Here is a 14,328-nt window from a genome sequence, read left to right on the forward strand (position 1 = left end):
ATACAATTCACCCATTTACAGAATTGTGCAACCCTTACCACAGTCAAGTTTAGAACATTTTCATCACCCCAAAAAGAAACCTTTTACCTTCAGCAGTCACCACCTCCCTCCCCCATTATCCTTACCCCACCAGCCATAAGCAATTACTAATCTATTTTCTGTCCCCATAAATTTGCTTATTTTGGACATTTCACATCGATAGGATAATACAATATGTGGCCTTTTGTAACGGGCTTTCACTTAGTGTGTTTTCAAGGTTCAGCCATGTTGTAGAATGCATGAGTACTTCATTCCTTTTTATAGCCTAATTCCATTGTGTGGATATATCACATTTTATTTATCCATTCATTGGTGGACATTTGGGTTGTTTTCATTTTTTGGCTGTTAGTAATATTTCTTCTATGAATCTTTTGTGTACAGATTTTTGTGTAGAGATATATGTTTTTATTTCTGTTGGGTGTATACCTGAGAGTAGAATTACTGGATTATATGGTAACTCTATATTTAGCCTTTTGAGGAGCTGCTAGACTGTTTTCCAAAGGAGCTGTATCATTTTACATAACCACCAGATATGTTTGAGGGTTCTGATTTCTCCACAGTCTTCGTTAATACTTATTATTGTCTGCCATTTTTATTTTAGCCAGTCAAGGGGGTTTGAAATGGTACCTCATTATGGTTTCAATTTGTGTTTTTCTAATGAGTAATGATGTTGAGTATCATTTTATATTTTCTGTGCTTATTAACCATTTGTATATCATCTTTGGAGAAATGTCTGTTCAGATCCTTGGTCATTTTTTAAAGATTGGATTATTTGATTTCTCATTATTGAATTGTGAGAGTTCTTTATATAGTCTAGCTATAAGTCATATATATATATGATTTGCACAAATTTTCTTCCATCCTATAGGTTGTTTTCACTTTCATGATGGTGAGAACCTTGTTTTTTAAACACTTTCTCACTTGTCTTGTGAAAGAGTACTGGATACCAATCCCCTTATGCTGGCTTAGCTATCAAAAGCTTCCCATTTTTACACTTTTTAGATTCCTCTTGGACCCACTTTTCTCCAAAGAACCCTCTTCCCCCAAGTTATCCTTCCAGTTCTCTAGCTTCAAAACAAAATTCGCTTTCATTTGGCAGTTGTTAGTCCAAACTGCACCATTTTGTAAGCCCCCCAGCATTTTGCAGACCTTGGTCAAAGTGACACATTCCAGGGGAGTTTGGGCTGTGAGAAACATCCTGCCTAACCACCTGACCACAACACACAAGAACATCCTTATCATACCTTGCTGAGCAAAGGTCCAACTGAAGGAACGTCCCTATCATACCCTGCAACCGGAAGAAAGGGCCAAACCACCTGATCATAGGAACATCCTTAATATCCTGCCAGGGCAGCAACCAGACAGCCCAGACCCCTCCTGCCCATACCTATAAGTCCCCAGCCTGTGAACGGTGGTGGGCTCTGGCATTAAGCTGCTCCCCCACCTCTGCAGGTTTTTGCAATATACTTGTGTTGCTGTAGAGCACCCCCCCCACACCCCCATCTTTCTTTAACTCCCACCTTCCCTTTAAAAAAAACCTAACAGCAATAGCATGGTATGATTCAAAAACTCATTTTGCCACTAACTGACACTGTATCTTGGTTAAGTCACTTAATATCACTGGTTCTCAGGTTTTTTTGTAAAATAAATTAACTTATTTCTAGTAATTCATGTGAGTAGCAGACTTCATTCACCCAATACTTGATTTTAAAAGAAAAGTTTTTCAACCCAGGGAATTTATAGTGGGTGTCAGTCGAGAAAAATGATGGGACAAGTCTCAATCATTTTAGGAGATTTATTTGCCAAAGTTAAGGCCATGCCCGGGAGACAAGTCTATGCCTTTCTTCGAAGATGATTTTGAGGTCTCCAAATTTAAAGGTGAAGGGGCAGGATGTTGAGAAGTACACAATTGTCATGTAAGAGGTGGGTAGGGGCAAATAGTCATTTATGCCTTTGGCTCAGTGAATCTGCATTTTTTACGTAAGATGACATAAAAGGGGCAGAGGAAAAAATGAGGGGAATCTGCGTTTTACATAAGATAACAGACAAAATGGGTTAGGGGAACAATCAGATTTGCATTTATGTCTGGTGGGCCAGGGGTAACTGCACCTGTAAGCTATCAATTGATATTGCCATGATGAAATTTCAGCTCACTGGGAATTTCCTTGTGGGCAAAATACGGGGGAGGTGTGTAGCTTTTCATCTTGTAGCCATCCTATTTAGAAACCAAAAGGGGGAGACAGGTTTGCATGACCTAGTTCCCAGGTTGACTTCTTCCCTTTGGCTAAATGAGTTTGGGGTCCCAAAATTTAGTTTCCTTTCACATTTCCCTTCTTTTTTCTGTAAAATCTTGTGGAGAAAGCATTTTAAAAGGAATACGAGTTCCTGGACTCAGGTTGGTTTTTCCTCCCTTTTTTGAGCTGCTTTCTTATTGCTAGGATGGTTTATTCCTAGAAATTCAGGTCCTCAGTCTCTAGAAAGGCTCATTTCTAAGAGGTCACGTCCCATGAAGATTAAAAAAAAAAATAGGGAGAGGAAAGAAGTAAAAAAGGAAAGAAAAAAAAAGAGAGAAAAAATATATAGGGACCTGGGCCAGATTTATAGCAACAAAAGGAAATCACACCTGGAAGCTGGGTCAGGCTATATTACTGCCTTCTCAATTAGAGCAATTCTTTAGGGAATCATTATCCTAGCCCTTTCAGTTTGTTGACATATTTGCAGGCACATAACCATAACAACACTGTAAGCAGAAACAGGACACAACACAAATTATTATTCCTAATATAAGCAATAAGCTTCTGCCACCAAGTTCCCCAGGATCCAAACCCACCACTCAACCGATTGATTAACGAGGGTTTTGGGTCTGACAGGTATCTGGGTTTTCTGGGTTTTCATATCAGTCATAAGTCAGATTATGTTCTTCAGTTCATCTGGAATATAAACACAACATTCCGTTTTTATGATGGCGCAGGTCTTCCCTTGTGCTGCCGTGAGTCTATCTAAAGCCATACGGTTTTGCAGCACAGCTTTCCTCGTAAGCATGACTTCCTTGTTTAGCAAGGAAATACTCATGCAGCTATCATTCAGGACCTTTTGGGTGTAATTCACTAAAGCCTCTATATCCCATATAACATCTTCAGTACCTATCTGTGGTACAAAGATTGAAGCTAAGTGGTCATACCATTAGAATACCAAATGTGTCCAACAAGATTGTAAATGAAAAAGGTTTGCTGATTTTGGCAGGGTCTCAATTACTCGTCCTTGTGCCCAAGCATAACATAGGGAACATTGTCCTAACCACTCTGGAGGTAACCACGGCCATAAGTTGGTGCCACATAGCCAATATGTCCCATTTGGAGCTAGCCAATAAATTACTGGTCTTTGGCACCCAATGGGTGGCAAGCCATTCAATGTCTTGTAATATGATAGTGTAGTCACAGCATTCTCCAGGTATCCACCCCATATCTCTCATACTGTTAAGACATAGGTCCTTCGTGTGATTTCTTTGCTCCTAACACAAAGCATTTTGGCTGAGTTGGCCAAATGAAGGGGTGAGCCAGATAAATCAATACCAATTTAAAAGACCTGTGTAACAAATAATTATTCTTGCTGCACTGTATCCAAATAATTAAGCCAAGTACAATAAAGCAAACCAGTCCTACCATGACTTGTCTTTTAATAAATGGGAAACTGGAGAGAGAAAATTATGTTTCAAAAACTGGAGCACACCTGTTGTTAAATTCTAGTCTTGTCTAATGTTTTCCAATTTTTATTATTTTCTACAGTTTAAATTAAATTCTGATTTTTCTGGCTACAAGTTTCTAAAATAAGTTGTGCTTTCTTAAAGCCCTATGAACTGAAAACTAGATGTTTTATCAGGCGCTGCCTCTAAGCCCCCCAACCATCACAGGAGGAAATCTCTTCACTGCTGGCACTGACAACTAATAACTGAGGGTGCCTGGAATCCTTCACCCCATGTCTAGTGAGTCTATGGAACCAGGGTAATTGAGACAATATCTGTTACAGGAATCAACTCCTGGATACATCACACTCGAGTCAAAGCCTGGAAAGCTGAGGAAGCAACCCCTGAGAGCCCAAAGGAACGTCCTAAATATAATGGAAATTATTTACTACGCCTTGTGGGAATTGCTTTACTCACTCTACTATTTGCAGTAGGGCTATATACTATAGCACCCTCAGGGTGGAATATCCGACAGGGAATCTCAATTGCTGTAGCATTTTGCTTAATTATTATCCTCATAGCAGGAATAACTGTTACTAACAAAAGATAGTATGTGGGCCTTTCCAAACATGTGCCTCTGCCTCTCATTAGGTAGGGAATGTTGTTTCTATCTCAACTAATCAGGCCTAGTAAGAGACTGCTGAAAAATTTAAAGAAAGGTCTAAAAAGCTAAGGGAATACCAAAACAACCAAAGAGATTCTTGGTTTGGGAGCAGAATCATAGCATGGGTCACCCCATTCCTGGGCCCTCTCCTAATAATATGCCTAGGACTAATGTTCTTACCCTGCCTAATTAACCTTTTTCAAAGATTTTTAACTGACAGAATCATGACCATTTCACAGACAACTACCCAAAAACATCTACAGACAGTGTTACTTCTGCAGTCAATCCAAGACCCAAAAACTGTCCGTCCCTTTGTCAGCAGGAAGTAGCCAGAAAGAACACACTGCCCCTCGTCCTTTTTATAACTACAGGGTCTGGATTGACAGAGCAGGAGCATCACCATCTTGGACGAGGACCATCATTTTAAGTTTCACCTTGATAAAAACCCACCAAAATCCAAAGGGCATTAGCCTTATGGCTAAGGTCAGCATGAACATAAATCACACAACATCTCTGACTAGAAACATTTGAAACCCCGCCCGGACCAGAGACATGCCACCCCTGAGATAACCTTCCCTCTGGCTGGAGAGATGTCAGCCCCAAGATAACCTCCCTTCTGACCAGAGACATTCCAACCCTGCCATAAGCTTCTCCCCCATGCAGAAACATTCCAAGCCTGTAATAAGTTCTGTCACCAATAAATACTCTTAGTCTGTAAGAGAGAGCTTTCCTGACTGAAATCAGCCAGAAGCCTCTCTCAGGTTTATTCTCCAAAACAAACCTGTTTTTGACTGTTGAGCCACTTTTTGTGTTTCTTTCCTCTTTAACTTACACTGTGACCTTACAGAACACTCTTATTCAAAAACCCTCCAAAAGTCTTGAATTTGAATGAATACCTTTTTATAGATCCAGAGAGATGTTAACGTGCTTGTTCCTTTTCAGTCTTTGTTTTCTAGTACTTGGGTAGACTTTCCTTTGGTTGGGGAGCGGGGTGCCTACCGTATAACTTGTAAACCAAAGCATGAAATATATGTTAAATATGTTTAAACATCAAAAGTCTTTTGCCAGGCATGGTGGCTCACGCCCGTAATCCCAGCACTTTGGGAGGATGAGGCAGGTGGATCACCTGAGGTCAGGAGTTCAAGACCAGCCTGGTCAACATGGTGAAACCCCGTCTCTGCTAAAAATACAAAATTAGCTGAGCGTGGTGGTGCATTCCTGTAATCCCAGCTACTCGGGAGGCTGAGGCAGGAGAATCGCTTGAACCCGAGAGGCGGAGGTTGCAGTGAGCCGAGATCATGCCATTGTACTCCAGCCTGGGCAACAAGAGCTAAACTCCGTCTCAAAAAGAAAAAAAAAGACTCCAGAATTTAGCTGTTTATCCATGGCATGACATTAAGATTCCATAGAGTATTTTCAGGATTATAATGGTAGCTATCTTTGCATCTCTGGATTCCTACCGGTACCCTCAACAGATAGCACTTGGCTATCAAAAAAACTTCATGTATGCCTACTTTTTAGAATTGCTCTAGTAGTAGCAAGTGATTTTTATCCAGAGCAACTGAAAATTAAGTTCTTTCATATCATGCTTTTGAGTACTTAGGTGTAGGCCAGTTTGTTTTCCAGGTATAAAATTTTCTGTTTTCCAGATTACTGAATGTGGTAATGCTTGGAAATGTAAAACTTTAGTATATTTCCTTGCAGATTTTGTAGAATACTTTTTAGGAACATGGATGAATACATTGTATTTATTACTGAAAGTTTGTCTAATCATTTTTAAACAAGCAGAAATTAGTTTTTCTTGATAAGTTTAATTTTGTTTAATTTAGGTTATTTATAAATTAACTTTATGTTTCTTGCTTAATAATGAAAATTGAAAGAATTCCAGAATTGCTTCTACCAAAAACAGTTATTTGAAGGGAAAATGATATTTACTGGATTGTAACCTTTGAGTTAAGAGAGAGCAGTATTATCACTGAGCACATTGTAGGTACTCAAAAATTTGTAACTAAAAGTTGAAATTGTGGGAAGTAATAATTTATCTTTTAGCTCTTTCTTCATAGAAGGAAAAGTAACGCATTTGGCCTATATTTAACAACTATCAAAATTTAAATATTTAATCTTTTCTAGCATCTTCTAACAGTGCTTTAAGAAAAAGGTAATGGTCAGGCGCAGTGGCTCATGCCTGTAATCCCTAATTCCAGCACTTTCGGAGGCTGAGGCAGGTGGATCTCTTGAGGTTAGGAGTTCGAGACCAGCCTGGCCAACATAGTGAAACACCATCTCTACTGGGGAAAAAAAAATTAGCCAGGGGTGGTGGCTCATGCCTTTAGTCCTGGCTACTTGGGAGGCTGAGGCACAAGAATCGCATGAACCTAGGAGGCAGAGGTTACAGTGAGCCAAGATCATGCTACTGCACTCCAGCCTGGGTGACAGACTGAGACTTTGTCTCAAAAAAAGAAAAGGAAAGAAAAGGACAAGGTAACATAGGAAAAAAAGAAAACCATCATGTCAAAGAGTTAATGCCCTTCATATATGAAAAGTTCTTCCAAATTCATAAGAAAAATGTTCAAAAATGATCACTTCAATAGAAAAATAGGCAAAGGACATGAAGAGCCAATTTACAAAAAATAGCATTTTTCTATACACAGACACACACGCCCAAACATATATACATACATGTAATTAATTTTTTTTTTTAATTTTTGAGACGGAGTTTCACTCTTGTCACCTAGGCTGGAGTGTAATCGTGCCATCTTGGCTCACTACAACCTCCGCCTCCCGGGTTCAAGTGATTCTCCCGCCTCAGCCTCCCAAGTAGCTGGGATTATGGGCACCCACCATCATGCCTGGCTAACTTTTGTATTTTTAGTAGAAATGGGGTTTTGCCATGTTGGCCAGGCTGGTCTTGAACTCCCGACCTCAGGTGATCTGCCCGCCTCAGCCTCTCAAAGTGCTGGGATTACAGGCATGAGCCACCGCGCCCTCCGTAATTAATATTCTTAAACCATATTCATGAAACAATAATAGGATTTTGAGGACTCAGCTCTGATTTGTTAAATCTTGCCCAAATTCCTGTCTAAGGGGCCTAGAGAGTGATGCCCTACAAATCATAAATTCTCATCAGATAGGTTTTATTTAACCCTGTATATCTTGACTTTCCAATCTGACTCTGGCATAACAAGGAAGAAAATCGAAATGTTTTACCCAAAAATACATTTCCTTTCCATACCTTGAAATTGCCCTGCAAAGTCTCTTGTGGGAAAAATCCACATTCTATAATGAGTCCCCTTTCCCCTTTGTTTTCCTTCCTTCCTTTCCAGATACGAGAGATAATCAACTAAGAGTCAGGCACCCTTTTAAGTCTGGTAAGAAATATTTTACCACCTGCTCTCTGAAGTCTGCTATCTGAGAGCTTCCTCTGCACAGTGAAACTTGGTCTCCACAATCCTTTATCTTAACCTGAACATTTCTTTTCTGTTGATCCCAGGTCTTCAGATAAACTCATCCTATTGTCAACCAGAAACTGTTTAAATTTACCTATAGTCTGGAAGCCCCTGCTTTGAGTTGTCCCACCTTTCTAAACCAGACCAATGTATTTCTTAAATGTATTTGATGTCTTATGCCTCCCTAAGATATATAAAACTAAGCTGTACCTCAACCACCTTGGGTACATGTTGTGAGGACCTCCTGAGGGTTGTGTCATGGGCTATGGTCACTCATATTTGGCTCAGAATAAATCTCTTAAAATATTTTACATAGTTCGACTTTTTTCATCAACAGTTTCATAAAAAGGAACACTCAGAGATTAAAGAAGAGCTCTTGGAAGTTAAAAAAATGAGCAAAGATTTGATAAATTTCTACAGATCTGTTAAAGATAGTCTCCTGAAAGTACAACAAAAATATAGTTGAGACAAGTGCCTCAGTGCAGAAGTACTGCTTAATATCACCTCACCTGTTATGATGACTACTATCAAAAAAACAAAAGAAGAGTGTTGGTGAGGATATGGAGGAATTGGAACGCTTGTACGCTGGGTGGGAATGCAAAATTGTGCAGCCATTATCTATGCCAAAACGGTATGGAGGTTTCTCAAAATAAAAAAGTTTAAAAAATTAAAAAAAAAGAGCTACCATATGATCTAGCAATTTTGCTTTTGGATATTTATACAAAATAACTGAAATCAAGATAAAAGTGATTTTATGTTGATTGCAGTATTATTCAACTTAAATGTCCATCAACAGATAAATGGTTAAAGAAAATGTGGTATAGACATACAACGGAATATTATTCAGCCTTAAAAAAAGGAAACCATGCCATATATAACAACAGATGAACCTTGAAGGCATTATGGTAAGTGAAGTAAGCCAGTCACAGAAGGACAACTACTACATTCCACTTATGTGAGGTATCTAAAATAGACGAACTCTAAATCAGTGAGTAGAATGGTGATTGCCAGAGAATGGGGGGAGGGAAAATAGGGAGTTGCAATTCAACAGGTATGAAGTTTTAATTATGCAGGATGAACAAGTTCTAGAGATCTGTTCTACAACATTGTGCCTGTAGCTGACAACACTGTATTGTACACTTGAATGTTTAACAGTAGGTCTCATGTTAGTGTTCCAACCACAATAAAAAATCAAAATCCTAACAATACAGGAAAAAAGAGGGATTCAATAAATGAAATCAACCAATCAATAAAAATAATACGATAGATTTAAAAAAAACAAAAATCAATCACTACAACGTCTCAAAATTTTTTTGTTGGATCTTAGAGAAATATATATTTAATCCAAAAATGTGGCCACTTTTTGTTGTTTTTTTGTTTAACAGATTTTTAGTGTGGTGGTATATATGTCTGAGTTACATACAGTTTTGGTAACTAAGAATTCCTCTCAGTACATTGCCAAATTGATCTCCGTTTCTTACTCTTCTGAGTAATGCATAAGAAATATGACTCCCAAATAAAGCAACGTTTCTGTGGCTGTTTTGTTGGCCCACTTTCAGAGTAGTATATGAAGAAAGCCTATGGCTTAAATTAGTGTTGTGATGTCATCTTTATCCCTTAAGTTCTCTTTTCACAGTTTTGTTTTTTTCCTAAGTCTTGAGCCATTTTTTATTTGAATATTGTAGAGGTGGCATCCATACCAGTGCATCAGTTCTTCTGGGAATTAATAGCTTTCAGAACTATGTGCCAAATTCTCACTTGGGGAGTACATTTTAGTTATTGTGAATTTGTTTTCTATGCTAGTAATTCAGGTTAGCATTTAGAAGATTTCTCTATATAAATGAAACTGTTGTCTCCTACAAATAAAGTGTTTTCAAGTTCTTAAATATTTTTAAATGTTCCAGGATCTGTAATTAAAATTAAATGTCAAAGGATACCAGTGAATCGTAATTTTTGTCTTTATACTTCCTTAATGAGTTATTAGTATCCATAATGTAATACTCTTTTATCCTTAAAAAGAAAATAGAAAGAAACACCTATACTTTAAATCAGTCTTTAGGTCTGATATGCTTGCTACCTGTCAAATTTCTCTGATAGTTTTTTCCTTGTGTACCTCTGTTCATGACATTCCTCCTTAACTGGCATACCCTTTCAGTTCTTGGTTTGGCTCAATCTTTAGGGATCCTGATGGAAACCCAGTCCAGTGTTTCTTAGTTTCCATAAAACATTAGTTACATGATCTGTTATTAGATATCATGGGAAAAATGGGTTCCAAGGTCAAATAAGTTTGGAAAACTCAAATGACACATTTTAAGCAGACTTGCAGAAGTGTTTTTTAATTTCAAAGATCTCAAAGTCTTTAGTCTGCTGATATCCATTGTGACTCTTCAAGATGACAGTATAGTGTATAATTTTTCAAACTGCCTTGACCACAGACCCCTTTTTAAGATATGTTCTGTGGGATATATGATCCTGTATCTTTCAGCCTTTTAAAAATGGTTCATTAAAATGACTCATCACCGTATCAGTGTCCTCTCCCAAGTTTCTTAGGCTTCTCGAGGGAACATACATTCTCTTTGTACTTCTTGGTCTGCTCTCACTCAATTCTTGATTTCTCCCACTTTATTTTGCCTCTTATGCCTACTCTTGTACCTCTGCCCTTATTTCTCAGTATGAACTAGTTCCTGCTTTGCTGATGATAGAGATTAAAGCATAGTAAGGGACAGGGAGCTAATTAAAATTGGACTTCTGACATCTTAAAATTCTCCAGTCATTTCCTCCACAGGAGAAACCCAGCCATATTTCTCCCTTAGGCTCATGCTGCTCCTGTGTCACTTTGTGATATATTGATCTAGGCAGAATCTTCCCTGAGCCAGTAATACTGTGAATAGATAGCATTATTCCATAAAAAATAAGTATAGATACTTTCCAAACATTTTAAAACCGAATAAACAGTTTATGGACTTACTGTTTTGAGTAGAGTAGGATATGCTGCAAGTTTTTGAAAATGGTAAATATGGCCTGGTGCAGTGGCTCATGCCTGTAATCCCAGCATTTTGAGAGGCCGAGGCAGTCAGATCATGAGGTCAGGAGTTCAAGACCAGCCTGACCAACATGGTGAAACCCCGTCTCTACTAAAAATACAAAAATTAGTTGGGTGTGGTGGCACATACCTGTAATCCCAGCTACTCAGGAGGCTGAGGCAGGAGAATCGCTTGAACCCAGGAGGCGGAGGTTGCGGTGAGCTGAGATCACGCCACTGCACTTCAGCCTGGGTGACAGAGCAAGACTCCATCTCAAAAAAAAAAAAAAAAAACCATATACAGCCATCTATATATATATATAGGTGTGTGTACTCTTTTTTTTTTGGATACAAATGGAATCAATAGTGTGTTTATTTTATTTTTCAGTATATCATGGGCATCTTTCCATGTTTTGACAATAATAACACTTCAGATACTCCACTGTTTGGAATATAATCACAGATTATTTCATCAAATGAATGAAAACATTTAAACAAAACTTTACAAAAGACCGAGAAATACTAAAAGGGAAACGAATAGGGATACTAACATTCAGATAGATAATCTGGTTTATAAAGTATCTTTACTTTCCCAGCAAGCCACCCTACCTTGTTTCTCAGTTATCTCAGTAGAGCCAGAAGGGCCAACTTTTACCTAACTCCTTGGGGAAATTTCAGGCACATCCACATTCTTCAAAACCAGGCTATCCATCCAAGTTCATTTTCCTGTCTGATGGCATCTTCCATAGATAACTTGTGTCAGAATGCTTATCCCCTCCCACAGGAGTGTGACCTTCCTTTCCCATTGGCTTCTATAAGACAATTATAGTGGAATATCGTACACTGAGCCTGACGTCAGTGCAGGAGACAAGCTCGTACGGAGGGGAAGGAGGCACTCTTTCCATTCTCTAAGATTGACCCGTAGACCACTAAGGTTCGATTTGGCCCTGTAGTTCTGTTATTTTGTGAGTATAGTCATACCTTGGTATCTGTGAAGAATAGGTTCCAGGACCTCCCTCAGATACCAAAATCCAAGGATGTTCAAGTCTGATATAAAATGGTATCATATATTCGTATAACCTATGCACTTCTCCCCGTACTTTAAATCATCTCTAGATTACTTAAAATACCTAATACTATGTAAATGCTATATAAATAGCTATACTTTATTATTTAGGGAATAATAATGAGAAAAAAATCTGTACATGTTCAGTACAGATACAGTTATTTTCCTGACTATTTTCTGTCTGTAGTTGGTTGAATCCATGAATGCAGAACCCACAGACACAGAGGGCCAGCTGTACTTGCAGGGCTGTCATGTGAGTAAAAGCTGTGATTCATTCTATGCAGAACTAAGACCAATGACTGGAAGATGTAAGAAGATAGATGTTTACAATTTTAAAAACTCCATAGAGGTATACCAAAGAGGTGATCTAAGGTACTAATTCTTAAAGGTGACCCCCAGACTTTTCATGCTGCCCCAAATGTCTCTCCAGAATTGATATTGGTTAGGTAGAACTGACTAAAGATTATTTTTAAATTGACTGGAAGAAAGGCTATTTTAAGATGGCTTTAAATTTAATTTTTCCTTTCTAGCCTAGCATGATCCACCAAAGTAATACTTTGCTAGCTGGTTTTGTATAGGGTAACTGTTTTTCAGAATAAATTGCAAGGAATAAGGAAAAGTTGAACTGAAGATAACCTTTATTATTTTTTACTTAGATTTATATGGCTATTGAATAAAAGTAGCCTAAACTGATTTGAGTTGAAAGTATTGGCATTTTGAACGTTCTGTTGACTTCAGAATTTAAATATGTGAGCTAAAGTCTAATTCCAAAGATTAGATTATAAATTAATAAAGAATATGATTTTTAAAAAAATAAAAAGGCTGAGCACAGTGGCTCATGCCTGTAATCCCAGCACTTTGGGAGGCGAGGCAGGAGGATCACTTGAGCCCAGATACTCAAGACCAGCCTGGGTAACATGGCAAAACCCCATCTCTACAAAAAATAAAAAATTAGCCAGGCCTAGGGGCATGTTCCTATAGTCCCAGCTACTCAGGAGGCTAAGGTGGGAGGATCACTTGAGCTTGGGAGGTGAAGGCTGCAGTGAGCTGTGATCACGACAGTACGCTCCAGCTTGGGTGACAGAGTGATACCCTCTCTCAAAAAATAAAATAACTGAGCATATTGGTTTTGTTTATAAAAACTAGCAACTTAGTGTCAAGTATGTGCCAGAAAGGGGTCTGAGAAGTACAGTTATAAATCCTACCCTGGAAGGAAGTGAGGAGATGAAATAGTAGTGTGAGGTTTTTCCTCACAAGTTTTAAGTATGACATTTTCAAACAGTGACTTTTTTTTAATTTTTATTTTTTAGAAACTGCTGTGTTACAGAAAAGCATGTGACTTTCAGAATAATCCCGAGTGAGGATGAGTCCAGATGTGCCTCTACTGAATGATTACAAGCAGGACTTCTTTCTGAAGCGCTTTCCACAGACTGTTCTTGGAGGCCTTCGATTCAAATTAGGCTATTGTGCCCCTCCTTACATATATGTTAATCAAATTATTCTTTTTCTAATGCCATGGGTTTGGGGTGGAGTCGGAACACTTTTGTACCAGTTGGGCATCCTGAAAGACTATTATACAGCAGCACTTTCAGGTGGATTAATGCTTTTTACTGCATTTGTCATCCAGTTCACAAGTTTATACGCCAGAAACAAATCAGCAACAGTAGAAAGAATACTAACCACGGATATCTTAGCAGAGGAGGATGAGCATGAATTTACAAGTTGTGCTGGTGCTGAGACTGTCAAATTTCTCATTCCTGGCAAGAAATATATAGCCAATACAGTTTTTCATTCTGTTCTTGCTGGATTAGCGTGTGGTCTTGGAACATGGTATCTGCTCCCAAATAGAATAACCTTGCTGTATGGCAGTACAGGAGGCACTGCTCTACTATTCTTCTTTGGATGGATGACATTATGTATAGGAGAATATTCATTAATTGTAAACACAGCTACAGAGACTGCGACTTTCCAAACACAGGATACTTATGAAATTACTCCTCTTATGAGACCTCTTTATATTTTTTTCTTTGTTTCTGTGGATCTGGCACACAGGTAAAAACCTACCAAATATTTTGTAACTTACTTTGTTTTTAAGTATACAGAGTAAGAGAGCTTTCCTTTTAGTGTTACAAAAAAATGAATCCATGGATTAAAAATCATCAAACCATTGGGTGACAGGTTATTTTGATAATTATTCTTTTAGGATTAATCTCTGTAAAACATACTAAAGCAATAGTTAAAACTTATTAAAGAGTTTTTTTAAAAAACCCTTTTTGAGATAAAGAAGGAACTTTTCAATTTTGTGTTTCGCTTTAAATAAGGAGCTTTGAGTTTTTAGAATAGCCTGGCTGAAACCTGTGTAAGGAGATGGAACTTTCCTGTGGGGGGAAAGAAGAAATTAAAATTTAT

General features: G+C 38.2%; 1 protein-coding gene across 3 annotated transcripts in view; it reads left to right on the forward strand.

The window, feature by feature from the left end:
• Window positions 1-14,328, forward strand: part of PCNX4 (pecanex 4) — a 44,272-nt gene that overhangs the window by 1,325 nt on the left and 28,619 nt on the right. For 2 of the 3 annotated variants that reach the window (XM_030811567.1, XM_030811556.1), the window contains exon 2: window positions 13,230-13,971. In XM_030811567.1, coding sequence (XP_030667427.1) covers window positions 13,283-13,971 — 689 coding nt within the window. In that variant the 5' untranslated portion in view covers window positions 13,230-13,282. Of the gene's footprint in view, window positions 1-13,229; window positions 13,972-14,328 lie in introns of those variants that run through there. The other variant, XM_012504451.1, reaches the window with a different exon arrangement.

The sequence above is a fragment of the Nomascus leucogenys genome, chromosome 1a (genome assembly GCF_006542625.1).
Source record: "Nomascus leucogenys isolate Asia chromosome 1a, Asia_NLE_v1, whole genome shotgun sequence".
NCBI lineage: Eukaryota > Metazoa > Chordata > Mammalia > Primates > Hylobatidae > Nomascus > Nomascus leucogenys.